Source organism: Naegleria gruberi (genome assembly GCF_000004985.1).
Source record: "Naegleria gruberi genomic scaffold NAEGRscaffold_76, whole genome shotgun sequence".
NCBI lineage: Eukaryota > Heterolobosea > Eutetramitea > Acrasida > Naegleriidae > Naegleria > Naegleria gruberi.
In genome coordinates, this window is record NW_003163251.1 from 193105 (window position 1) to 218836 (window position 25732).

The 25732-nt window shown below is 30.5% G+C and overlaps 16 protein-coding genes and 1 non-coding gene across 17 annotated transcripts; 6 read left to right on the plus strand and 11 right to left on the minus strand.

Moving 5' to 3' along the window:
• Positions 1-200: 200 nt before the first annotated feature.
• Positions 201-1312, minus strand: NAEGRDRAFT_75069 (uncharacterized protein; the record flags this gene model as incomplete). The annotated part of the gene is made up of 2 exons (XM_002669988.1): positions 201-857; positions 887-1312. The coding sequence occupies 2 exons, from the start codon at positions 1310-1312 to the stop codon at positions 201-203; spliced, it is 1083 nt and encodes a 360-aa protein (XP_002670034.1).
• A 125-nt stretch (positions 1313-1437) lies between these two features.
• On the minus strand, positions 1438-1527 carry NAEGRDRAFT_t753. The gene has a single exon. It is a non-coding gene; the product is annotated as a tRNA-Leu (tRNA).
• A 1562-nt stretch (positions 1528-3089) lies between these two features.
• Positions 3090-4749, minus strand: NAEGRDRAFT_75070 (uncharacterized protein; the record flags this gene model as incomplete). Its single annotated transcript, XM_002669989.1, has 4 exons — positions 3090-3454; positions 3502-3780; positions 3968-4077; positions 4124-4749. The coding sequence occupies 4 exons, from the start codon at positions 4747-4749 to the stop codon at positions 3090-3092; spliced, it is 1380 nt and encodes a 459-aa protein (XP_002670035.1).
• A 2505-nt stretch (positions 4750-7254) lies between these two features.
• Positions 7255-7761, plus strand: NAEGRDRAFT_75071 (uncharacterized protein; the record flags this gene model as incomplete). Its single annotated transcript, XM_002669939.1, has 1 exon — positions 7255-7761. One exon carries the CDS (start codon positions 7255-7257, stop codon positions 7759-7761), a length of 507 nt encoding a protein of 168 aa, XP_002669985.1.
• Positions 7762-8020: 259 nt separating this feature from the next.
• NAEGRDRAFT_53878 (uncharacterized protein) lies at positions 8021-9840 on the plus strand (the record flags this gene model as incomplete). The annotated part of the gene is made up of 2 exons (XM_002669940.1): positions 8021-8050; positions 8374-9840. 2 exons carry the CDS (start codon positions 8021-8023, stop codon positions 9838-9840), a joined length of 1497 nt encoding a protein of 498 aa, XP_002669986.1.
• Positions 9841-10286: 446 nt separating this feature from the next.
• Positions 10287-10619, minus strand: NAEGRDRAFT_75073 (uncharacterized protein; the record flags this gene model as incomplete). The annotated part of the gene is made up of 1 exon (XM_002669990.1): positions 10287-10619. The coding sequence occupies one exon, from the start codon at positions 10617-10619 to the stop codon at positions 10287-10289; it is 333 nt and encodes a 110-aa protein (XP_002670036.1).
• A 204-nt stretch (positions 10620-10823) lies between these two features.
• Positions 10824-13193, plus strand: NAEGRDRAFT_75074 (uncharacterized protein; the record flags this gene model as incomplete). Its single annotated transcript, XM_002669941.1, has 1 exon — positions 10824-13193. The coding sequence occupies one exon, from the start codon at positions 10824-10826 to the stop codon at positions 13191-13193; it is 2370 nt and encodes a 789-aa protein (XP_002669987.1).
• Positions 13194-13277: 84 nt separating this feature from the next.
• Positions 13278-14309, minus strand: NAEGRDRAFT_75075 (uncharacterized protein; the record flags this gene model as incomplete). The annotated part of the gene is made up of 1 exon (XM_002669991.1): positions 13278-14309. One exon carries the CDS (start codon positions 14307-14309, stop codon positions 13278-13280), a length of 1032 nt encoding a protein of 343 aa, XP_002670037.1.
• A 344-nt stretch (positions 14310-14653) lies between these two features.
• Positions 14654-15560, plus strand: NAEGRDRAFT_81995 (uncharacterized protein; the record flags this gene model as incomplete). Its single annotated transcript, XM_002669942.1, has 1 exon — positions 14654-15560. One exon carries the CDS (start codon positions 14654-14656, stop codon positions 15359-15361), a length of 708 nt encoding a protein of 235 aa, XP_002669988.1. The 3' UTR covers positions 15362-15560.
• On the minus strand, positions 15535-16844 carry NAEGRDRAFT_81996 (uncharacterized protein; the record flags this gene model as incomplete). Its single annotated transcript, XM_002669992.1, has 3 exons — positions 15535-15992; positions 16024-16322; positions 16475-16844. 3 exons carry the CDS (start codon positions 16842-16844, stop codon positions 15618-15620), a joined length of 1044 nt encoding a protein of 347 aa, XP_002670038.1. The 3' UTR covers positions 15535-15617.
• A 127-nt stretch (positions 16845-16971) lies between these two features.
• On the minus strand, positions 16972-17652 carry NAEGRDRAFT_75078 (uncharacterized protein; the record flags this gene model as incomplete). Its single annotated transcript, XM_002669993.1, has 1 exon — positions 16972-17652. The coding sequence occupies one exon, from the start codon at positions 17650-17652 to the stop codon at positions 16972-16974; it is 681 nt and encodes a 226-aa protein (XP_002670039.1).
• A 157-nt stretch (positions 17653-17809) lies between these two features.
• On the minus strand, positions 17810-18769 carry NAEGRDRAFT_75079 (uncharacterized protein; the record flags this gene model as incomplete). The annotated part of the gene is made up of 1 exon (XM_002669994.1): positions 17810-18769. The coding sequence occupies one exon, from the start codon at positions 18767-18769 to the stop codon at positions 17810-17812; it is 960 nt and encodes a 319-aa protein (XP_002670040.1).
• A 132-nt stretch (positions 18770-18901) lies between these two features.
• Positions 18902-20010, minus strand: NAEGRDRAFT_56383 (uncharacterized protein). Its single transcript, XM_002669995.1, has one exon. It carries the CDS (start codon positions 19972-19974, stop codon positions 18940-18942), a length of 1035 nt encoding a protein of 344 aa, XP_002670041.1. The 5' UTR covers positions 19975-20010; the 3' UTR covers positions 18902-18939.
• A 902-nt stretch (positions 20011-20912) lies between these two features.
• On the plus strand, positions 20913-21914 carry NAEGRDRAFT_53883 (glyceraldehyde-3-phosphate dehydrogenase; the record flags this gene model as incomplete). The annotated part of the gene is made up of 1 exon (XM_002669943.1): positions 20913-21914. The coding sequence occupies one exon, from the start codon at positions 20913-20915 to the stop codon at positions 21912-21914; it is 1002 nt and encodes a 333-aa protein (XP_002669989.1).
• A 255-nt stretch (positions 21915-22169) lies between these two features.
• On the minus strand, positions 22170-22877 carry NAEGRDRAFT_75082 (uncharacterized protein; the record flags this gene model as incomplete). Its single annotated transcript, XM_002669996.1, has 1 exon — positions 22170-22877. The coding sequence occupies one exon, from the start codon at positions 22875-22877 to the stop codon at positions 22170-22172; it is 708 nt and encodes a 235-aa protein (XP_002670042.1).
• A 344-nt stretch (positions 22878-23221) lies between these two features.
• On the plus strand, positions 23222-24253 carry NAEGRDRAFT_75083 (uncharacterized protein; the record flags this gene model as incomplete). Its single annotated transcript, XM_002669944.1, has 1 exon — positions 23222-24253. One exon carries the CDS (start codon positions 23222-23224, stop codon positions 24251-24253), a length of 1032 nt encoding a protein of 343 aa, XP_002669990.1.
• A 102-nt stretch (positions 24254-24355) lies between these two features.
• On the minus strand, positions 24356-25123 carry NAEGRDRAFT_75084 (uncharacterized protein; the record flags this gene model as incomplete). Its single annotated transcript, XM_002669997.1, has 1 exon — positions 24356-25123. One exon carries the CDS (start codon positions 25121-25123, stop codon positions 24356-24358), a length of 768 nt encoding a protein of 255 aa, XP_002670043.1.
• Positions 25124-25732: the final 609 nt, after the last annotated feature.

Genomic DNA, 25732 nt, shown 5'->3' on the forward strand with positions numbered 1-25732 from the left:
TAACTCGAGTGAGTGTGAAAAATACCATTATTTTCTCTCTGTACCAAGCTGGTATCCATTCATTTAACAGTTCTCAATTAATAAGTCTTAAAACTTGTCTTGAAACCTAATTGAGGAATATTAAATGAATGGATACCAGCTTGGTACAGAGAGAAAATAATGGTATTTTTCACACTCACTCGAGTTAACGAGTTATTAGTCTAATTAGCATCATTTGAAATGATGGAACTAATTTGACAGGTAGGTGTTGGGAATGGTTTGTGGGTATAGTTGGATTGTTTAACCCATTGCATTGATAAATTACCAGTGCAAGTGCTGGAATTTAAAATAAGAGTGTTATCTAATTCGTTGTCTTTTTGATTGTACTTTGAATATAATTGATAAAGTTGGGAATTGACTTGTAAATAGTAGATTCCTCCTTCAGATAATTCTTTAGGCTTTGAAGGCTTTTTAGGAAGTTGCTTGTGTTCTTTTAGGTATGGAATTAAATTTTTACCTTGTAGAATGTTGAGTCTGTAGACAGTACCATCGTAAGGATGGAATGTAAAATCAACTTTAGCATGTTCATTGATTTGAGTTGTTGGCTTTGAAGACCAGTAAAGAGACCATTGGACTGAAATCTCCTTATCGAGTGGTTTTTCGAACTGCACATAAATATCATTGTGCACAGCTCCACTACTCACTAAAAGAGTTTGGTTGTTATCAGTGTTAGGAGGTGGTGACATTGTCATTGGTGCACTGCTCTGTTGCTTGGTCTTCTTCTTTGGAGTAGATGAAGAAACACTCGAATGATCATCATCATCTTCACTACCAGAATCGATAGCCTTTCTCTTCAAAGTTTTGGAGGTCTTTCTGGTCTTTTGTTAATAAACTCTGGAGTCTCAACTGGTGGATGGTGTGCTTCCCCCAACACTTCAAGTGTTGTTGTGGGTTGTAGAGTAGGAACCAGTTGGAGTTGTCCATTGATGATCATAGAAAACATTAACATTGTAAGATTGATTTGTTGTTGAATTTGTTCTTGACAATAGCATAAATCAGTTGTAGGAGCAACCAACAAGCCTTGATCAACAACATTGCTGCCTTCCAAAATGTTGGAACGCTCAGCATGGACAGCAGGAGTAGAAGGTACGCTAACACCTTGATTGTCTTGATTCTTCGCATCATCCTGCGAATTGAAAATATCGTCAAATTCTTGCTGTTCTTCTTCATAAGGATACTTTGGCAAAGGAGAGGAATAAAATTCTTGGGAAAGATCCTCTCCGTATGAATTATTATCAAATAATTCTGTACCAGGGAGAGCAGGTTGGGTCATGGATCAAGAGATGCAGTAAGTTTGTTCAAAAAACAATCAGGGCAAAGAGCTTATTTTTTAAAAAGAAAATAATAAAATTATAAAATTTATGCAAATAACCAAAAAACAACATCAAGCGAAAAATTTGATGCGAGTGGGATTTGAACCCACGCCCTTGCGGAACACGGAATTTATACTCCTAAACGTGTCGTCTTAGACCACTCGACCATCGCACCTTACATTCATAATCCAAAAATTATACATATCCTAGTTATTAGTGAATTACCTTAATACTTTATTTGGTCTTTTTGCCCAACAAAACATTGATTCCGTACCTGACCAAGCATTCCAACCTTTATGCGTTATAACATCTCTAGCCTCATCTGCTTTCTTCCAATTCAATGAAAAGAAACGTTGCTCTTCATCCTTAATTCCAATAAAATTGCAAACTTTCCTCAAATTAGCCAACAATCTCCATACATACAATCTTCCAGGATAACCAGCACATAATTCTGATAATATCCCCAAAGGAACAAATATAATTCCTCTCCAGTCAAATACAAATTTTGAAAAGGTGGCGACGAAACCTTTTCCAATAGAATTGAAAGGTGCATCTTTATGATTGACCATAATTGGTGGAATGTAATCTGAGCAATGTCCCATAGATCTGAAGAATGCGTTGAACATCAAGATTGAGCTCAGCCAAAATGATTCATCATTGGAAAATTCCAAAATCCAATTTGGCAAAACTATTCGAAACAATGTCATTGACTTTGGTATTAGTATTTGTGGAATGATAAAATACCAGAGAGAAAAGAAAAAGCATGTAATGAAGAATTGGAATCGATAAATTTGATTTTTTGTCTTTGATTGTGCTTTGATATCTGGGGTTGTTTCATTATTCGAAACTATGGATATCGATAATAATTGCACTAAACACAAAATGTAATGAATCCAATATAATAAACCAGGAAATTGACGAAAACACACACTTCCATAATAATTAAAATACCATGCCCATCTATGAACAGTTCCACAACATGTGTTTAGTTGATTTCCAATAAAAAACAATAACTTACAATGTCAAATCTATTGGAAAGGTCAGAATATGAGACCATATATTAAACAGTGTCTGATGATAAACATATCCAGTCACTGATTGCAACACAAAGTTTTTATGTCCATAATTTCTCAATGGTTGCGAAGTAAATCCATTACCTTAAAATTAGAATAGAACCTTTCAATTCTTGAATATTGGAAAGTAACTTACTTTGCCATTTAGATAAGAGAATTGGTGCACATGTAGCCAACAACATGAACAGTGAATTTATAACCAACAACAGTGGTATCTCATAGAGCTGCATCTTTTTTTCAGAGTTTCGAATTAAACCTACTGTGGTTTGCTGTAATTTTGCGAGTAAAAGTAAATTTCACTGCATTGTTTCCAATTACAATGCAAAAAGTCAACCTGTCGTTGTTAAATGGTTAAGCTTAATCAATCTTACTATTTCCATAAAAAGGCTCTTTCCTTGTCCATACATAACACCATGAAACCTTTAAGACGGCCAACACTTGTAACTGACAGATTAGTGAACTTTTCAAGCAGTGCATCTGTCACTGCTCATTGTATCAAATTATGAGGACTCCAACAAAATATTGAAAAAATGTCAATAACCACTTCCTTTTGTTTATGAAATTCTTCATGGCTTACAATTATTATCAATAAAGCAGTCAACAACATGATAATACTTTTAATATCATAACACGTAATTTATTATCTAGGAAAGGTGTTATAGTCCTAATCATACATTATTGATTTATCAACAAGGTATGTCTGTATTTCACTATCAACAAACTCTGTAGTTCTGCCATGATTTTCCTTTTCATGGAGAATATCATTCTTTGAAATAATGTTTTCAGATTGAAGATATTCAAGACACCGATCTGTATCCCATCTCTGTTTTGAATCTTTGTGGAGCATATTTGAACTCATTTCTCGTATCTTGGTTATCACTCGTTTTTGATTTTCTGAAAATGTAGAAACTGTAAGATTCCAATCTAATATTTCTGAAATAACAATTCCCAAACAATAAATATCGGTCAAAGGCGTAATATAACCAGATCCTGTTTTTTCTTTTTCTGGGGGCATCATATTTGGAGTTCCTTAATGATTTGGTTGGATTAGTAAATTGTAAATTATGAAAACATACCTGCTTTGGAATAAACCTTGTCACCAAAAAGTTCACAAATTTGATTCTCCCTATCATAAAAGTCAAATTTCTTTGCTAGTTCAAAGTCAATTAACTTGGTAAAATCATTGTAAATAACTATATTACTTCTTTTCACATCATTGTGAATATATTTAAGCATGTGAATCTTTCCCATTTCTACCAATAATTGAACAATCATTTTCACAGCTTTTTCAAAATCAACACTAACATCTGTCAAACATTTACCTTCAAATGACATCTCAACATAAAATGCTGAAGCTTTGACATGTATCGCGCAAAGATAGATTGTTTTTTCTTTAACTTGTCAGCAGTTAAAATGCTATTTTCATCAACTTGTTGTGAGAAATTTTCAACAAGCAAATTAGTTTATCTTCGTCTGGGTGATTTTGTGCCTCGTTGAGGATATCTGACTCATCTTCTTGTAGTACACGTATTACATACGAACCTGTATTTGGAATTTTAAATGTAACACTTCTATCAGACATTAATTGTTTGAGTTTTTCGTTCAATTCTTTAAAGTTTTCATTGGCTCTGACCATGTTTAATTGCACCCCTCTGTATCGATTATGAGTCATAAATTGAAGCTACTAAAGAAACTTACGCATTTGTCTTGGTATCTCCAAAAAGATCACTCATATTACAAAGAGAGCTGAACATCCTAATTGTTAATTCCAGGTCGCTAGGCTCTTCACAACATCCCATCAATACCCTTTCTTTGAACAATAAAGGGTGAAGACACCACCTTGCATGTTGAATTTCTATTGAGTGGCAAACTTTCTTTTCAAACTTTGGGCTTTTTGATAGTAGATTTCGAATAGAAGTTTCAGAAGCATTTTCTTCTGCAACTTTGCTTAGTAAACTTTCAAATTCCTTTGCCAAAGGGGAAATAACATCGTTGTGGTTAGATACATCGCTGGGGGTTATACGAAACAATGACAGTTTGCAAAGGAATCTGTTTTTAGACTCACACCATGCTGGAATCTGAAACGGTTTACTTTTATAGTATCCAGAAGAAATGTACATTCTCAAAAGGTGCGATTCATTTGCTTCTAGTGCAGACAAGTCATTTTGTATTTCTGCTTCAATACTGTTGTTAAAATTTGGATCGGAAGCAACTCTCTTTTTTGTTGGCGAATGTGGTGGTTCGTCCAATACTTGTTTTTTTGGTGGTTTCACTCTCAGTTTTTGTTTTCCTGTTGTTTTAAGGCTATTTAATGAAGTGGGCATTTTTTTTAAACATTAAAGCTGTAGTGAAAAAGGCGCCAACCATGAGGTTACTAACATTTCTCTTTATTTTACACAATTGACATTCGATATTCAATAAATAGAACGAGCAAAAGAAAGTTTGAACTCTGAATCGTAACAATTACACAATGTAAAGTATTAGAGTTAAACTATTTCAAATATTGAGTAATGATATCCTTAATTATCATTTATTATGCGAATTAATCTACACGTGTTGTAGCATAAACTCAAATAACGAATGGAATAAAACAGACTAAAAGGAAATTCACTGCAAAAAATCGACATGTCATTAATACGGTTAAGCTTGATCATTCTTAATATTTCCATAAAAAGGTTCTTTCCTTGTCTATACATAACACCATGAAACCTTTAAAACCGCCAACACTTGTAACTGACACGTTTGTGCATCTGTCACTGCTCATTGTATCAAATGAATTACTCAAGCAAAATATTGAAAAAATGTCAATAATCAAAACCTTTCCTGCCTTGTTTATGAAATTCTTCATGGCTTACACTTGGTTTGAACCTCTTTTCTGTGAAATATTCCTCGGCTTGTTGTTATTCTTCTTTCCAACAAATGAATTTGTGATCAATTCCTTTGTTCACACACCACTTTTCAATGCCATGAAAGAATCACTTCCTATTCATGATAGTTTGGCCTTTCTGATGAGATTTATTTCAATGTTATTGACCACGTTTGGATGTTTGCACTTTTTAATACTGCTAACATGCAACTATCATAGAAAAACAATTGCCCCACAGAAGAAGTGGTCTCAAAATGTTCTCTTCAATGTACTCATTGCAGTGTTATTGATTGGTGATTGTTTTCATGTGTTGTGTGTTTTAACATTGGAAGGTTCTTTGAAATCTCAAATTGTTTATCAACTTCCATTAACTATTTACTGTATAATAGTGAGGGCGATGTTTATTATCATGAATCAATTGAAATTATTGAATGATTTTTAACAATTTATTCAATTATTGAATAAGTCTAAGGTGAAACTGTTTAATCTGTTTAATATTAAATTAAGTTTTGTATTGTCCATTAAGTATATTTAATAAGGACGAAGGGCGAATGCAATTTCATTGTTTGAATGAACAATAAAGTGGGCATTTCAATCTTTGAAATTCTTATTGTTTACAATTGCCCATTCAAAAATTGGTTTTGTAATTGACCAAGAATTCCATCCCTGTCGGTTAATTAAAAATTTTGCCTTGTCAACTTGTTTCCAATTTAATGAAAAAAAGTTTGATTTTCATCTTCAATTCCAATAAAATTACAAATTCTCCTCAAATTTGCTAACAATCTCCTATTCGAAAGTTGTCAAAAATTTGGAAATGAAATCACTTACCAAACATACAATCTACCAGGATATCCAGCACATAATTCGGATAATATTCCAAGTGGTAAGAATATTAAAACTTTCCATTCGAAAGCTAATTGTAAAAATGCTGAAAATCCTTTTCCAATTGAGGTAAATGGTAAATCCACATGTTTAACCATAATTGGTGGAATATAATCGGAACAATGAGCTATTGATCGTATGGATGCATTGAGTATCAAGAAGCAGTTCAGTAAAATTGGATCATTTGAAATTCGAATTGGAAAAATTCGAAACATGATGAACGGAAGAATGAAATACCAAAACGAAAAGGCAAAGTATGTAATAAGGAACTGTAATAAATAGAAATTAAACTTTTGATAGCGGTAGATTATTAGAGAGGAATCTGTTTGCTCTTTAGTTGGTTTTTCATTATTCGAAACTATGGATATCGATAATAATTGCACTAAACACAACATGTAATGAATCCAATATAATAAACCAGGAAATTGAGGAAACCACACACTTCCATAATAATTAAAATACCATGCCCATCTATGAACAGTTACACAAAACACGTGTTTAGTTGAATTTCCAATAAAAAAACAATAACTTACAATGTCAAATCTATTGGAAAGGTCAGAATATGAGACCATATATTAAACAGTGTCTGATGATAGACATATCCAGTCACTGATTGCAACACAAAGTTTTTATGACCATAATTTCTCAATGGTTGCGAAGTAAATCCATTACCTATGAAAAAATTAACAATTATTCCAGTTTCGCGAAACCCCACAAAAAACTTACTTTGCCACTTGGAAATAAGAACTGGTGCACATGTCGATGACAACACGAACAATGCATTCCCAACAAACAACCAGGGAACGTTCTCTGTAAGTTGCATCTTTTTTTTGTTTCGTTTAATTTTCTAAACTTTTTTCCACTTGATAAAGTTGAAAGTGCACTGGCGCATTACTGATCCACCAAATTTCAATGAATATATCATGTTTCCCTTCTCTCTAGATGGTTCTTTCCATTTACATAGGACCTCTTCGTACCGCAATTTAAAGATTAGTACTGACACGTACTTTCATAGAAATATTCAAAGTGTCAACATCATCCAACAGATGTCATCCACTGCTGAGTATTTCACATGAAAAAAATGACAGCAAACCATTCCATCCTAGCACTATTTATGAAAGTGTTCATTACCTACATGTGGTTTGAACCAATTTTCTGTGAAATTGTACTCGGCTTGTTGTTATTCTTCTTTCCAACGAATGAATTTGTGATTAATTCATTTGTTCACACACCACTCTTCAATGCCATGAAAGAATCACTTCCTATTCATGATAGTTTGGCCTTTCTGATGAGATTTATTTCAATGTTATTAACTATTTTTGGAGGTTTACATTTACTGTTAATGGTTGCTTGTAATTATCATCAAAGAGATGTGGAATCTCAGAATAAGTGGTCTAAGAATGTTCTCTTCAATGCAATGGTGGCCATTCTGTTGGTTGGTGATTGTTTTCATGTGTTGTGTGTTTTAACATTGGACGGTTCTTTGAAATCTCAAATTGTTTATCAACTTCCATTAACTATTTACTGTATAATAGTGAGGGGCATGTTTATTATCATGAATCAATTCAAAATGTTGAATGATTTTTAGATCATGAATACGGGATATTAACAATATAATAATAATAATAATAACAATAATATGCTGACTAGTTAAAATACTCCGATGAAAGAAGATCTTTTTTCCTTAATATTTCATCCTACATCAAGAGAGGGATGAAAGTAAATTGCTGTTGTGTGTTTTTCAAAGCCTTGATGAAATTAAGGTATCAACCGTTACGAGAAAAAAAATAGCGCAACATTAAAGGCTTGTTCCTCAACCTCCTTCAAAATTTTAAAGAAGTAATAGGATGAAGAAGACAATAAACGGTGGGAATAAGGTAAGGAGCACCTCACCTCAATCTACAGCCTCCAATAATTCAACATCATCATCGGCATCATCTTATAGCTCGAAGAGAACTGCTTCTCCACAACAATATTCACCAGTGATGAGGTCTGGTCGATCATCAAGAAATTCCATGGGTTCTCCTAGAACATCTGTTGGAGGCTCACCTCAACATGATGAATTATCTCACTCTATTGAAACTATAACACCAATTAAGAGAATGAATGATGATTCAAGTCTTTCCGAATTTGATGATTCTCCTAATACTAAAACTGTAAGTTAATTGTTGTGCATAATATTATTCACTACTACTAATAGTTATACAATGAACAAAAGGATTTGAGAGAAAGAGTTGATCAATATCTTAAAGAAGCTTTTGAAAATAGGCTTGCTTCAATGATGAATTTGAGAGTGCAAATGGAGGAATTAGCAAGTGCACACAAACAAGAAGAGGATAATTATGTTCATACTATTAGGGAAATTCTTAGAAGAAGTACTTTTGAAAATGAAAGGAGAAGAGAAGTAGAGTCGAGTTTGAAAGGAAAATTAAATGAAGTTGAAGGAAAACTGAAAACAGAGTTTATTGAAAAACAAAAAACCTATGAAGAATTCCAAAATTTCAAAGAGAAGGGTACTTCAATTATTTATCGATTAAGAGATTCTTTGAAAAAGATTACAGAAAAGTACAAGGAAGAAAAGCAGAAAAACTCATCATTGAAAAAACAATTGAAAGAATGTGAAGATGCTTGGGAGGATGAAGTGAAAAAGAGAGAAAGATTTGAATCCATCATTAATGAAAAACAATCATCAAATGATATTATTTGGCAAGAAAAGTTTGCAAGAATGAAGGAAAAGAATGTTCAATTATTGGATGAAATCCAAGAATTAGAGGAAAAGCTTCATTTACAACAAGAAAAAGCAATTTCAGCTTCAAACAATGGTGAATCAGAAGATTGGAAAAAGAAGGAAAAAGTATTTGAAACTAAAATCAAAGAATTCCAAAGACTTTTGGAGGAAGAAGAGTCACTAATTGAAGACTTGAAACGAAAGCTTTCCATAAAGCAACAAGAAAATTCAGAATTATCAAAAGAATTAGAAAGAGTCAAATTGGAAAGAGGTATGAGTAAGGAAATTCTTGATACAACATCAGTGGAAATACCAAAAGAATATTTAGATGTCTATACTGAAATTAAGGGGTTGTTGGATCCAGAAGATAATAAGAATCTTCAAATGGATGCTAATCCTCAAGATAAGATTAAGGCTCAAAATAGATTCATCAGATTATTGCTTACAAAATTAAAGTCAGAAGAACATAATAGAGTTAAAACACACAAAGAAAATATTTCAATCGTACTAGAACAAGAAAAGACCATCTCATTCCTGGAAAAGAAGATTAGAGAATTGGAAAATATTGTCATTGAACAAAAAGAACAAGCTCAAAAGGAGAGTTTGAGAATTTCTAAACTTGTAAAGGGTGAACAAATTGATGAGGAAGCAGATGATGGTAAACTAAGAGAACTTGAACAGAAATTAGATATTATCACTCAAGAAATGAATAATTCCATTAGGTCAATTCAAGAAGCTAGAGAAGAAAAAATGATTTTAGAAGAAGAAATCGAAGAAGAGGATGATGAAGAATTCACAACACATAGTTTAAAAGAAGAAGAAACAGAACCACTAGAAACTAATGAAACAGAGGAAATAATTGAAGAGAGATTGAGTATCAGTGATAATAGTCAAGATGAATTAATTGCTGATTGTAAAGAAGATGATGAAGATGTTTAATCTTTCTTTTCTTCTTGCTTTTTTTTGAATCGTTCAATAATTGCCTTTGTACTATAATCTTTCAAATTACCTTCACTTAATAAAATGTTTCTAACAGCATGTAATTCCTTTTCTCTTATTTTCTTTTCTTCTTCAGTCAATTCAGGTTCTTCTTCTGAAAGTGATGAATATAAAAATCCTCCAATAACAAATTGAACAATTACAACAGCAGAAACAGCTCCCCAAATTAAACGATCATGATTTGAATAGGAAACTATCATTCCATTCAATAAATAATAATAGGCATAATAAAATCCAATTAATGGTAATGTAAACATGCAAATTGTAGCTATAATTAATTTGTTTCTAGCTGTTGAATTGATTGGATTTCTTTAACATTCAACAATTATAATATTTTAAGTTTAAATATAAATATAATTAAATATATGATTATTATAATAATACTATTAAATGACGTACAATATAGTTGGAACAAATGAAGGATTAGGAGGTAAAACCTTTGGTTTTTCTTCATTAGATGTTGTTGTATTCTGTTGTTCCAATGTTGTTGTTGTTGTTGTTGCTGATGATGATGAATTCAAAGCCTTCTTCTTCTTCTGTTCTTCCTGTTTTACTTTAATATATGGTTTCAAATCTTCATCATCTCCAAATTCCTTCAATTCTTCTTCCGTTAATTCTAATTCTTCATTCAATAATTCTTCATCATTCATTTCCGAAACCTTTTTCACTACTGGTTTGGCATCTTTTGATGCTGATGTTAATGTGGATGATGATATCATATTTTTTTTTATTTTCTTTTAAAATTATTAATAAATTATTTGTAATTGTTTTGTAAAAAAATCTAATTTAGAAAAAGATTCCAATTAGAATCAAACAATCTTTTCACATTGAGTGATTTAAATATTCAATTTTGAATTTGAAAAAATTAAAAATCAAAAATTGAACTTCCACAATTTAAAAAAATATTAAAAAAATATTAAAAAATGTTTGCAGGAGATCACGGTCGGAATATTCTCCAACTAGTCGAAGATGACGACGATCAGGTCATTAATTTATCAGACTTTGAATTTAACTTGAATTTACAAACACAAATACAAGAATTGGAACCCATTCGTGAATTTTCCAAACAAATTTCATACATTTCGCACCAACAACAACAAGAAGCCTTTTCATTCCAAGATCATCAAGATCATGATCACCAATTTAACGTTAAATTATGTCAAGATGATTGGTTCATGATTCTCGATTACATTCCATTCCCTGATTTTTGTAAATTTTCACTTGTTTGTTCATCATTTGCAGAATTATTAACTTTTAATAGGAGACATTTGGTGATGAGAGGAATTTTGAAGGATTTTCCATCACTATTAAAAGATCATCATTTTACCACTGTAGAATCATTGGGAATGTTGGCAAGTGAAAGATCTCCGAGTGATGATCTCTCCAATTTTCAAAAATCATTATTCTCTGATATGATTTATTTCCTTATAGAGAAGAAGAGATATAAACAAAATTTATGGAAATTCATTGAAATGGATAAAATTAGAGAAATGGATGAGAGATTGTTCATTTTACCATTTAGATCATCAATGATCATTAACAGTTTTTATGATTTTTTGGATATTCCACAAGAATTGTTGAATTGTAAAAAATTTATTATGAAATTTTTTGAAATTATTCCAAAGGCTTGTTCAAAATTTTTCATATTTTTAAATGAAAATTTGAAAAATGATGAGGAAATTGTCAAATTGGCTGTTTCTAATAATGGATGGTTGATTAAATTTGTTAAAAATCCAAATAAGGAAATTGTTAATTTGGCATTTCAATCTAAATATAGATTTGACATTTCTCCCACTTATAATCAATATAGAAAAGTATTTGAAAAATATAATGATAGTTTAATTCACTTATCAGATTCATATTATGAATTATTAGATGAAAAATCAATTGTTTCTGATTATAGAAAATCAAAAAAAACAAATGATAATTCCTTATTTAGAAAATATATACAATTAGATTCTAAATATGGATTTAAAAATATTCAATTTCTATTATTATTTGCCTATTTTGAACAATCACCTGAATTGAAAGATGTTCTTTTATATTACTATTATAATACTAATAATACTACTAAAAATAGAAAACATTACTTATATGTCGATGATTTAATTACTGACATGATGTGTTTTCCAGACATGTTTGAACCATCACTTTCCAATATAATTCAAGTTCCTACTCAAATATTAAATTGTAAAACTAGAGAAATAACCATCTCACAAATATTAAATAGAATATTAAATGATAATTTTACATTTAATACTATATTAAATAATGTTAATATGAAATTTACAAAATCAAGTATTGAATATTTAAGAAAAAGATTAATTCATCAATCCAAAGTTACACCACTCTTTACACGTCTCTATTTTACAAAATATTTTGAAATTAGAAATGAAAATGATGAAAATAATGAAATTAGGAATGAAATTAGGAATGAAAATGATGAAAATGAGAGAATTAAATTATGGAATGAAATTTCCAAATGTAGAAAATTAAATTTAAAAATGCTCAAATATTATCCAAATTATTATTCACAATTGAGTGATGAATTTAAGAATGAAAAGGAATTTAAAGCAATTGCAATGGAAAATTTAAAGTGCAATTTGAAATATTTTAATGTGGAAAATAATGATGATGAATTTGTAATGGCACTTTCTGGTAATTTTAAAAGAAATATTAAAATATTGAAAAGTAAATATGGAAAGGAAAATATTAAGGAAAGAATTAAACGAATTTTCCAACAAGAAAATGGAAGAATTCGTAAAGAATGGTTAAATTGGCCACGTGTCTATGATTTATATCAATTCCATCTTTGTTATTTATATACTGATATGGAACATGTATTTACCACTGAAGATCAAATTGAAATGATTGATCATGGAACACCTGCAATTGTTAAGAAAATTGCCATAACCAATGATGAAAGAATTTTAGAAAGAATTCGAATGAAGAATTTATTGGACATTTGGTTTTCAACCAATTCAACTAGTTTCATGGTAGTAACATTTAGATATTGTTTGAGTTATAAATCACATCAAGCTGTTTATAGAGCTTTGGATAGAACTTTTATTACATTACAAAAATCTGATCAATTTTTATCAAAGGTTTTACAAGTGGTTCCTAAATTTGTAAAGGTATTTTTCACAGTTAGAAAATCATATTATTATGATACACGTACTGTTATTGATTTCCCATTTGAATTAATTAGAGAACTTGCATTGGAAAATCAGAGAATTGTACATTATTTACCTAGAAATATTCAAAAGAGATTGAAAAATCCATTCTCCCTTTAACCAAATATTAAAAAATATATTTATTATTTTCATCATTTATTGCCATATTTGAAAATTCAATTTAAAAGGTAAAAAAAAAAACAATCAAGGTATTCCTTGTATTAAATCTTGAAGTATTTCATGACTTGTTGAATCTAATTTACAATTGGTTCTATTTTGTCCAGACCACAATTGAGAAAAGTCGAAATTTAATTCTCTCTCCAAATGATTTCTCAGTGGTGTGAAATAATTGGTTGATTTTGGAAAGGGTGGTGCATATTCTGAAATAGTTCCAATTTCTTTCATTGCTCTATTTACAATGGAACGAGCAGGTCTTCCTGTGAATATATTAGTCACTGCAGTTGGTAATGAAACATCTGTCAATAACTGTTTATATTTAACAGTTGATTCCTGACATGTTAAAAATACAGTTCCACATTGAACACCACTAGCTCCCAATTGAAATGCTGCTGTTACTGTCTGTGCATCAACAATTCCACCAGCAGCCACAACAGGTACCTTCACTTTCTTTACAATTTGTGGTAGGAGTGAAAATAATCCCATTTGAGTGGAAATATCATTTGATAAAAACATTCCTCTATGTCCACCTGCTTCTATTCCCTGTGCAATTATAATATCCACTCCATTCTCTTCCAAATAAAGTGCTTCTTCAACTGTTGTAGCACTTGACATGATTCTAATATTCATCCTTTTCAATTCCTTTACAATTTCTTTAGAAGGTAAACCAAAATGAAAGCTAACTACAATTGGTTTAAATTCATTCAATACAGGAATAATATTTTCATTGAAAGGTAATCTGGAAATTGAAGAAGAAATTTTAAATTCCACATTAAATTCTTGATAATATTTTTCAATTATTTGGCGCCATTGATTTTCATTTTTAGTATTATTGGGATTTTCATGACAAAAGAAATTTAAATTGAATGAATGATCGGTGGCTAATTTAATCTTTTTAATTTCTCTTCTCATTTCTTCAATATCTAACGTGGCACATGGTAATGAACCTAATGCTCCAAATTTGGAAACTTGAATGGCGAGTGTGGAGTTTTGAGCACCAGCCATTGGAGCTTGAATAATCGGATATTTGACTTTGAGCAATCTCTTGATTGGATTCATTTTTTTTGATTATGAGAATGTATTAATTTCGAATTGTCCACCCGATTTTGTAAACTTTGTAAATCTTTACAATAATATTATGCAATATTGATAAGGATTCTTTTTTTGAAAATTCCGATTTGTGAACCAATAAAACAAGCCTTGAAAATGCGCCATGTTTTTTTTACATTAAAATCAACTAGTTGGTGGTGAGAATCATCGTCATACAACAAATTGACATTACGCAACTCCTTACCACATAATGTTCTTTTCAGAGCCTTGTTGTTGTGTGATCAAAAAAGCCTCGACAGAATAAAAGCCTTTGATGATGGAATTTTTTAATTTAAATTTAAATTTAAAAAAAAATGTTCACCAAGACTCTCCGTTCCGGACTCATCACCAAGAAGAATATTATCGGTTTTGCTACTCAACAAGTTAGAAGCAAACATCAATTACCAACATTGGACTATGCTGTCGAACAAGGTATTCATCCAGTTATTACTGCTCGTCAATTAGATTTCCACTACAATAAGCATCACAAGACCTATGTTGATAAGCTTAACGCATTGGTTGAAGGTACTTCATTTGAATCTCAACCTTTGGATGCTATAATTCAAAAAGTAGCCTATGATAGTGACCCAAAGAGTGTTGCCATCTTCAACAATGCTGCTCAACATTTTAATCACTCCTTCTATTGGAAATCATTGGTTCCAGGTGGTGATAAGATTGAAAACTATCCACTCATTAAACAAGAAATTGAAAAGCAATTCGGTTCCGTTGATGCTTTCAAACAACAATTCACTGAAAAGGCTACCACTTTGTTCGGTTCTGGTTGGACTTGGTTAGTTTTGGATGGTACTTCATTGAGAATTTGGAATGGTTCTAATGCTCAAACTCCAATTGCTGAAAATTTAATTCCATTGCTCACTTGTGATGTTTGGGAACATGCTTATTATTTGGATCATCAAAATAGAAGACCAGATTATTTGAAGACTTTCTGGGAAGCAGTTAACTGGGGATTCGTCAACAAGTCACTCCAATTTGCTGTTGAACAATCTAGTATTAAATTGTAATTTAATTACTATTACTACACTATATAGTAAATAATAATATAAAAAGGATTTAATTTATTAAGCCTAACTTGTTTGAATTTTTACTACATTCTTCCACTGATCAATTGAATGGTTAGTCAATTAATTCCGAAATAATAATCAAAGCTCATAATAATATTCCTAAATCAATTATTCAGTAATCAAAAGAATAAATTTATATTTGAAATTTTAAAGCTGTTTACAGGTCGGAGTAAAATTTATTGGTTGCTAAGGATAGTTATTGGATCTTAGCAGTAGACTTGATCAAATCCAAAACTCTGTTAGAGTAACCCCATTCGTTATCGTACCAAGCAACAACCTTAACAAAGTGTTCATTCAAACAAATTGAAGCCTTGCTATCATAAGTGGATGAAGCAGAATCATGGACGAAATCGCTAGAAACAACTTCTTCATCAGTGAACTTCAAAATACCCTTGAATCTTTCAGATTCAGAAGCAGCCTTCATAGCTTCATCAATTTGCTTCTTAGTAGCTGGCTTTTCCAATCTACAAGTCAAATCAACAACGGAAACATCAACAGTTGGAACTCTGAAAGCCATACCAGTCAATTTACCATTCAATGATGGAATAACCAAACCTTTTTGTTTGTGAAACTGTTGAAAATTCCTGAAAATTACTTTTCACTTTACAATTAACTTGAAAATGACTTTGTTGAATAATATCATTTTTTTCATCTTGATCTAATTTTGAATTTTCCTTATTAATAAATTCATCATTTAATTTAGCTTCCACAATAGTAACTTGTAATTTTGTAACATATTGTACTAATTTAGAAACTTGAATTGCACCTGTAATTCCAACTATGGAATCAATCCATTCTCTTCTTTCTTGTTCTGAACTAGCTGCAATTAAATGTTGTGCATATGGTGTTATAATTTTAAATACAAACATTCCACTTTCAACTGATTCAATTTCATCTTTTTCTATTTTTATTTATATTTATATTTATATTATATTATATTATTATTTAATTTATAAATATATATTATTATATATTATACATCCATATATAGATAAATAGATATATAAATAAAAATATATTAATATATATATAAAAAAATAAATAAAAACATACCAATTTTAATATCCTCTGCCAATGAAATGATACCTAATGGTTGATATTTACTATTTTGAGATTCAAGTTGTGCAGCAGCAGCAATTGCAGCATCTTTATAATAATAAATTGAAGTTTTCTGTAGAACAAACCAACGTTTTTTCCAACCTTTGAATTTATATTTAAAAGTTGATTTTGATGATTTTAATGGTTTTTTAGATAAATAACCTTGTTTATATATTTGATTATTAGATGTTGCTGATTTAGAAAGTGTTAATGTTGATTGAAGTAATCCTGTTGTTGATTGTGAATATTGTTCTAATGATCTATTATTATTATGATTGTTATTATTCATATTGTTGGGTGATGATAGTTGTTTTGAATGACGCATTTTTTTTTTATTTTTTTGAAGGGTGACACTGATGTGTGAAGGTTCCGAATCATCTTTTATCCTCATCTGAGATGCTAATAATAAATAATGATATTGTAATTTAAATAATAATATTTAAAAAAATAAATTATAAATGTGGAGGTGATTGAGGAGGTGAAATTCTTGAAATATTTAAAATAGAAGTATCTTCTAATTCTTCTTCATCAATATATTGAATAATATATTGAGTATTAGGTGATGATAATAAACCTTGATTTAGTAAATTTGACATATTTCCATTATTAGAATTATTATTAGAACCATTATTATTTGAACTATTATTATTATTATGATTAGGTATATATATGGAAGTATTCATATCATGATAATGGATTGGATTAAATTGATTTATAAAATCATCATCACTTGAACTATCATATTCATCATCATCATCATCATCTTGATCTTCTAACATGACATCATCTTCACTATCTTGTTGAAAATTTCCATTTATAGTAGTATTATTATTATTAACAAAATGATTTTGTTGTTGTTGTTGTTGATGTTGTAAAAATTTAATATTTGCCAATAAATCAGGTGGAGTATCCAATGCTATTTTAATATTATATATTTTTGTTTGATATTCCTTTTCGAGACGATCCAATACTTCACCATCTAGTATATTATTATTATTATTTTGGAAAGTTATTAAATTATTATTATTATTATTATTATTTGTATTATTTAAAATATTGTTATGATGAGAATGTTGATGTGATTGCATTTCCATACATTTAATTGGAATATCCAATGGAAATATTAATGTCATATTATTAAACAAGTCCATTTTAATGATAATGTTGATGATGATTATAATAATATTAAGGTATGCTTAGAGTAAATATAATGTTGATGATTAAGATGATGGTAAAATGAATAATATTAAGGTTATTGTTGTTGTTGATGATTGTGAATATAATTTTTTACTATTTCTTTTTATTGTTTTGTTGTTTTCCAATTTTTGGCGCCAACAAGTGAAATTCCCTCTCAAGATCCTTTTTAATAATTTTAAATTTGGCATCGAGTTGATTCCACACATTATCATACCATTCCTGTTCTTTTTCAATATCATTATTAAAAGACATGATATATTCATAATGTGAATTAGCCTCTTCAAAATTATAAACAAATCCAAATTTGAGAATTTGAATGGCAAATATGAGAATTTTCATAGAGTGAAACATTGATTTTAATCCAACTCTTAAATCATGTTCAACACATAATTTCTTTTTAGTTTTAATATATGAATTTGATGATTTTCTACTGAATGGTGATCTGAATGATGATTTTTCAATTCCTGTTTTAATATTTGTAATGAAATATTTTTCATTTTCAATTAAAATACAATTTTCAATTCTTTCTCTATTTTTAATTTCATTCAAATTATTATTATCATTATTATTATTATTATTACTATTATTATTACTATAATAGGAAAGTGATGCAATTTCAAATAAACTTTGATCTAGAAAATATTTCAATTCAAATTCAAATTGAATTTTTTTGTAAATATTAATATCTAATAAATCAGATCTAAAACTGATACAATTTTCATTTCTATTTGGAATTGAATCTTGTTGAATAATTTCCTTTTGAGATTCTAATAGAATTTTATCATTTTCAACTTCAAACCATTTCAATTTATCTATTTTTGGAAGAGTGAAATCATTTTGAATAATCATAAATAAATCATAATCTGAATTTTCATCATGACAATTGTAGAGTCTACTTCCGACCAAATATAAATTAATAATGGAATTGAGTGGGAAATTTAATTCATGACAAATGAATTCTATCAGTTGATTTTTAGAGGTGAATTTATTTCCAAGCACTGCTTGAAACTGATCAACACTAGTCACATTACTTGATGTATTCATCATCATCATGGTTGACAAATGGATAATGAGTTGTTGTGTAATTTTTTCTGAAATAATAAATCGTCATGTATTTCAAAATTGCATCACAGAGTAATCAATTTTAAAATAATTAAATAATCAAATTCATTCCGATAAAGATCAATCAAGTTAAAGAGAATTTTTAATAAGTTAGAAATAATTTAGAGTTCACCCTTGGCAGCCAAAGAACATTTCTTAGCTTGTTCAAGGTAAGCCTTTTGAGCAGCTTCAACATTTTCCTTCTTACCAGCCCAAGTTCTAATAGTAGAATCTTGCAAAGCTCTACCATAAGAGTATGAGATAGCCCAAGGCTTTGGAGCATTAACCTTATTGATGGCATTCAAAGTTTCAACAGCTTGTTGTTCTGATTGACCACCAGACAAGAACATAATACCTCTAACAGCAGGTGGGACAGTGGAAGTCAAAGCATCAATAGTGTATTCAGCAATCTTCTTATCATCTTCAGCCTTAGTTGGAGAATTGTTACCTGGCAAGACCATGTTAGGCTTTAAAATAATTCTATTCAAGTTAACATTGTGTTGAATCAAAGCTTGGAAAACAGAAGCCAAAACTCTCTTGGTAACATTCAAAGAAGTTTCAATATTGTGTGATCCTTCCATAACCAAAATTTCTGGTTCAACAATAGGAACCAAACCATTTTGTTGACAAATAGCAGCATATCTAGCCAAAGTTTCAGCATTTTGAGCAACACAGAGTTGAGATGGCAATCCATTATCAGAGACCTTATAAACAGCTCTCCACTTGGCAAATCTAGCACCTCTAGCATAGTACTTTTGAATTCTCTTTTCCAAATCATCCAAACCTTGAGTGGCAGTTTCACCATCAGTGCCAGGCAATTCCTTAACACCCAAATCGAGTTTAATACCTGGAACGACACCACTTTCAGTCAACAATTCAGCAAAGGCCTTACCACTGAGAGTAGATTGGAACAAGGTTTCTTCATACAAAATAACACCAGAAATGAATTGAGTGTATTCCTTTGGTGCAGTGAAGAGCAATTCTCTGTAAGCTTGACGATTAGCTTCAATATTTTCCAATTGAATCTTTTCGAAACGCTTGCCAATGGTAGAAGTAGATTCATCAGCAGCCAAGAGACCCTTTCCTCTAGCAACCATCATTTCGACAGTCTTGTCCAATTCAGCACCGAATTTTCCGCAGATATCAATGTGAGCCATTTGTTGTATGTTGTTGTGTTGGTTTTTTTTGATTTTTGTGTTTGAAAAATAAGCCACGCTCTCTCGGAAATGAAGCTTAATTTTGAAAGATGGTACCAGCAGCAAGCTTGTAAAGATCTCTCTGCAGCAATCACACAAGAGAACGAATTTCTAACCAAAATAAAGCCTATCGCATTCGATTATGGTAAAGTTGGAGGAGACTAAAAAGTTCCCAACCAATCTGCTGGTTAAAATTAATCGCGCCTTTTGATTGGTGTAAATAATGGTGAAAATTTTAAAAATGTTAGGTCTATCAAATCGAGAAGAAACAACGAATAAGTAAAATTGTCAAGAAATGAATAAGACTATTCGATTTATCAGGCACAGTTACCACTCATAGTTATTATCTATTAGTGTTTAAAAGTGAAATTACTATTACAATATATAAATACAAATTGACTGAATTGAAGAGTAAATAAGCTAATCTACTGTGAACGTTGAGATTTTCATTGTAACGAGGTACTCACCTTGAGTTATCTTTCCAACTTGGTTAGATTTTGTTTTCATCTATTATGTCTACAAGATATTTTACATCAATTCTCAAAAACATTAGAAACTTTTCGAGTCTTTTACTCTCAATACAATCCATACAACGATCAAATGACTGGGCAACGTATTCAATTGGCAAACTCTCTTTAGTACTCTATGCTATGGAAACTTTTCTTGATTTCTCTTCATTGGGACCAGATATGGTCAAACTCTTTTATAGCCCCAATTAAACCAGTGTGATGTACAGTCATCATCACAAGAAGGCTGCTGATGCAAAATTTACTCTCTCAGAACCATTCTCGTTCATGAAGCTACCTCCCGATAGGAATCTTTGCGTTTTTAAAGGTGCGAGCAGAACAAGCAAAAAGCTTAATACAAAAAAATACAAACACAACACAACATACAACAAAATGGTCAAGATTGGTATTAACGGTTTCGGTAGAATTGGTAGATTGGTTTTCCGTGCTTCATTGGAAAGAACTGATGTCGAAGTTGTTGCCATTAACGATATTATGATGACTCCAGAATACATGATCTACATGATCAAGTATGATACTGTCCACGGTAAATTCCATGGTAAGCTCGAACATACTGAAAAGTCTATCATTGTCAATGGTCGTGAAATCCACGTTTTGTGTGAAAGAGATCCTGAACAATTACCATGGGGACAACACAATGTTGAATATGTTGTTGAATCCACTGGTATTTTCACCAAATTGGACTCTGCTGCCAAGCACTTGAAGGGTGGTGCTAAGAGAGTTGTTATTTCTGCTCCTGCTGATACTCCAACATTTGTTATGGGTGTCAATAACCATGAATATAAGCCAGAAATGACTGTCATTAACAATGCTTCTTGTACTACTAACTGTTTGGCTCCAATTGCTGCTGTTTTGCACGAAAACTTTGGTATTGTTGAAGGTTTGATGACCACTGTCCACGCTGTTACTGCTACTCAACCAACTGTTGATGCTCCATCTAGAAAGGATTGGAGAGGTGGTCGTGCTGCTGGTTACAATATCATTCCATCTTCAACTGGTGCTGCTAAGGCTGTCGGTTTGGTTATTCCATCATTGAATGGTAAATTGACTGGTATGGCTTTCAGAGTTCCAACTGTTGATGTTTCCGTTGTTGATTTGACTTGTAGATTGGAAAAGCCAGCTACTAAGAAGCAAATTGATGAAGCTATGAAGGCTGCTTCTGAATCTGAAAGATTCAAGGGTATTTTGAAGTTCACTGATGAAGAAGTTGTTTCTAGCGATTTCGTCCATGATTCTGCTTCATCCACTTATGATAGCAAGGCTTCAATTTGTTTGAATGAACACTTTGTTAAGGTTGTTGCTTGGTACGATAACGAATGGGGTTACTCTAACAGAGTTTTGGATTTGATCAAGTCTACTGCTAAGATCCAATAACTATCCTTAGCAACCAATAAATTTTACTCCGACCTGTAAACAGCTTTAAAATTTCAAATATAAATTTATTCTTTTGATTACTGAATAATTGATTTAGGAATATTATTATGAGCTTTGATTATTTCGGAATTAATTGACTAACCATTCAATTGATCAGTGGAAGAATGTAGTAAAAATTCAAACAAGTTAGGCTCATCTAATAAATTAAATCCTTTTTATATTATTATTTACTATAGTGTAGTAATAGTAATTAAATTACAATTTAATACTAGATTGTTCAACAGCAAATTGGAGTGACTTGTTGACGAATCCCCAGTTAACTGCTTCCCAGAAAGTCTTCAAATAATCTGGTCTTCTATTTTGATGATCCAAATAATAAGCATGTTCCCAAACATCACAAGTGAGCAATGGAATTAAATTTTCAGCAATTGGAGTTTGAGCATTAGAACCATTCCAAATTCTCAATGAAGTACCATCCAAAACTAACCAAGTCCAACCAGAACCGAACAAAGTGGTAGCCTTTTCAGTGAATTGTTGTTTGAAAGCATCAACGGAACCGAATTGCTTTTCAATTTCTTGTTTAATGAGTGGATAGTTTTCAATCTTATCACCACCTGGAACCAATGATTTCCAATAGAAGGAGTGATTAAAATGTTGAGCAGCATTGTTGAAGATGGCAACACTCTTTGGGTCACTATCATAGGCTACTTTTTGAATAATAGCATCCAAAGGTTGAGATTCAAATGAAGTACCTTCAACCAATGCGTTAAGCTTATCAACATAGGTCTTGTGATGCTTATTGTAGTGGAAATCTAATTGACGAGCAGTAATAACTGGATGAATACCTTGTTCGACAGCATAGTCCAATGTTGGTAATTGATGTTTGCTTCTAACTTGTTGAGTAGCAAAACCGATAATATTCTTCTTGGTGATGAGTCCGGAACGGAGAGTCTTGGTGAACATTTTTTTTTAAATTTAAATTTAAATTAAAAAATTCCATCATCAAAGGCTTTTATTCTGTCGAGGCTTTTTTGATCACACAACAACAAGGCTCTGAAAAGAACATTATGTGGTAAGGAGTTGCGTAATGTCAATTTGTTGTATGACGATGATTCTCACCACCAACTAGTTGATTTTAATGTAAAAAAAACATGGCGCATTTTCAAGGCTTGTTTTATTGGTTCACAAATCGGAATTTTCAAAAAAAGAATCCTTATCAATATTGCATAATATTATTGTAAAGATTTACAAAGTTTACAAAATCGGGTGGACAATTCGAAATTAATACATTCTCATAATCAAAAAAAATGAATCCAATCAAGAGATTGCTCAAAGTCAAATATCCGATTATTCAAGCTCCAATGGCTGGTGCTCAAAACTCCACACTCGCCATTCAAGTTTCCAAATTTGGAGCATTAGGTTCATTACCATGTGCCACGTTAGATATTGAAGAAATGAGAAGAGAAATTAAAAAGATTAAATTAGCCACCGATCATTCATTCAATTTAAATTTCTTTTGTCATGAAAATCCCAATAATACTAAAAATGAAAATCAATGGCGCCAAATAATTGAAAAATATTATCAAGAATTTAATGTGGAATTTAAAATTTCTTCTTCAATTTCCAGATTACCTTTCAATGAAAATATTATTCCTGTATTGAATGAATTTAAACCAATTGTAGTTAGCTTTCATTTTGGTTTACCTTCTAAAGAAATTGTAAAGGAATTGAAAAGGATGAATATTAGAATCATGTCAAGTGCTACAACAGTTGAAGAAGCACTTTATTTGGAAGAAAATGGAGTGGATATTATAATTGCACAGGGAATAGAAGCAGGTGGACATAGAGGAATGTTTTTATCAAATGATATTTCCACTCAAATGGGATTATTTTCACTCCTACCACAAATTGTAAAGAAAGTGAAGGTACCTGTTGTGGCTGCTGGTGGAATTGTTGATGCACAGACAGTAACAGCAGCATTTCAATTGGGAGCTAGTGGTGTTCAATGTGGAACTGTTTTTTTAACATGTCAGGAATCAACTGTGAAATATAAAAAGTTATTGACAGATGTTTCATTACCAACTGCAGTGACTAATATATTCACAGGAAGACCTGCTCGTTCCATTGTAAATAGAGCAATGAAAGAAATTGGAACTATTTCAGAATATGCACCACCCTTTCCAAAATCAACCAATTATTTCACACCACTGAGAAATCATTTGGAGAGAGAATTAAATTTCGACTTTTCTCAATTGTGGTCTGGACAAAATAGAACCAATTGTAAATTAGATTCAACAAGTCATGAAATTCTTCAAGATTTAATACAAGGAATACCTTGATTGATTTTTTTTTTACCTTTTAAATTGAATTTTCAAATATGGCAATAAATGATGAAAATAATAAATATATTTTTTAATATTTTTAAAGGGAGAATGGATTTTTCAATCTCTTTTGAATATTTCTAGGTAAATAATGTACAATTCTTGATTTTCCAATGCAAGTTCTCTAATTAATTCAAATGGGAAATCAATAACAGTACGTGTATCATAATAATATGATTTTCTAACTGTGAAAAATACCTTTACAAATTTAGGAACCACTTGTAAAACCTTTGATAAAAATTGATCAGATTTTTGTAATGTAATAAAAGTTCTATCCAAAGCTCTATAAACAGCTTGATGTGATTTATAACTCAAACAATATCTAAATGTTACTACCATGAAACTAGTTGAATTGGTTGAAAACCAAATGTCCAATAAATTCTTCATTCGAATTCTTTCTAAAATTCTTTCATCATTGGTTATGGCAATTTTCTTAACAATTGCAGGTGTTCCATGATCAATCATTTCAATTTGATCTTGAATGGTAAATACATGTTCCATATCAGTATATAAATAACAAAGATGGAATTGATATAAATCATAGACACGTGGCCAATTTAACCATTCTTTACGAATTCTTCCATTTTCTTGTTGGAAAATTCGTTTAATTCTTTCCTTAATATTTTCCTTTCCATATTTACTTTTCAATATTTTAATATTTCTTTTAAAATTACCAGAAAGTGCCATTACAAATTCATCGTCATTATTTTCCACATTAAAATATTTCAAATTGCATTTTAAATTTTCCATTGCAATTGCTTTAAATTCCTTTTCATTCTTAAATTCATCACTCAATTGTGAATAATAATTTGGATAATATTTGAGCATTTTTAAATTTAATTTTCTACCTTTGGAAATTTCATTCCATAATTTAATTCTCTCATTTTCATCATTTTCATTCCTAATTTCATTCCTAATTTCATCATTTTCATTTCTAGGTTCAAAATATTTTGTAAAATAGAGACGTGTAAAGAGTGGTGTAACTTTGGATTGATGAATTAATCTTTTTCTTAAATATTCAATACTTGATTTTGTAAATTTCATATTAACATTATTTAATATAGTATTAAATGTAAAATTATCATTTAATATTCTATTTAATATTTGTGAGATGGTTATTTCTCTAGTTTTACAATTTAATATTTGAGTAGGAACTTGAATTATATTGGAAAGTGATGGTTCAAACATGTCTGGAAAACACATCATGTCAGTAATTAAATCATCGACATATAAGTAATGTTTTCTATTTTTAGTAGTATTATTAGTATTATAATAGTAATATAAAAGAACATCTTTCAATTCAGGTGATGTTCAAAATAGGCAAATAATAATAGAAATTGAATATTTTTAAATCCACATTTGGAATCTAATTGTATATATTTTCTAAATAAGGAATTATCATTTGTTTTTTTTGATTTTCTATAATCAGAAACAATT

Coding starts and splice junctions, on each gene's coding strand:
- NAEGRDRAFT_56383 (XM_002669995.1), bottom strand. CDS start 19,974: ATGGCTCACATTGATATCTGCGGAAAATTCGGTGCTGAATTGGACAAG.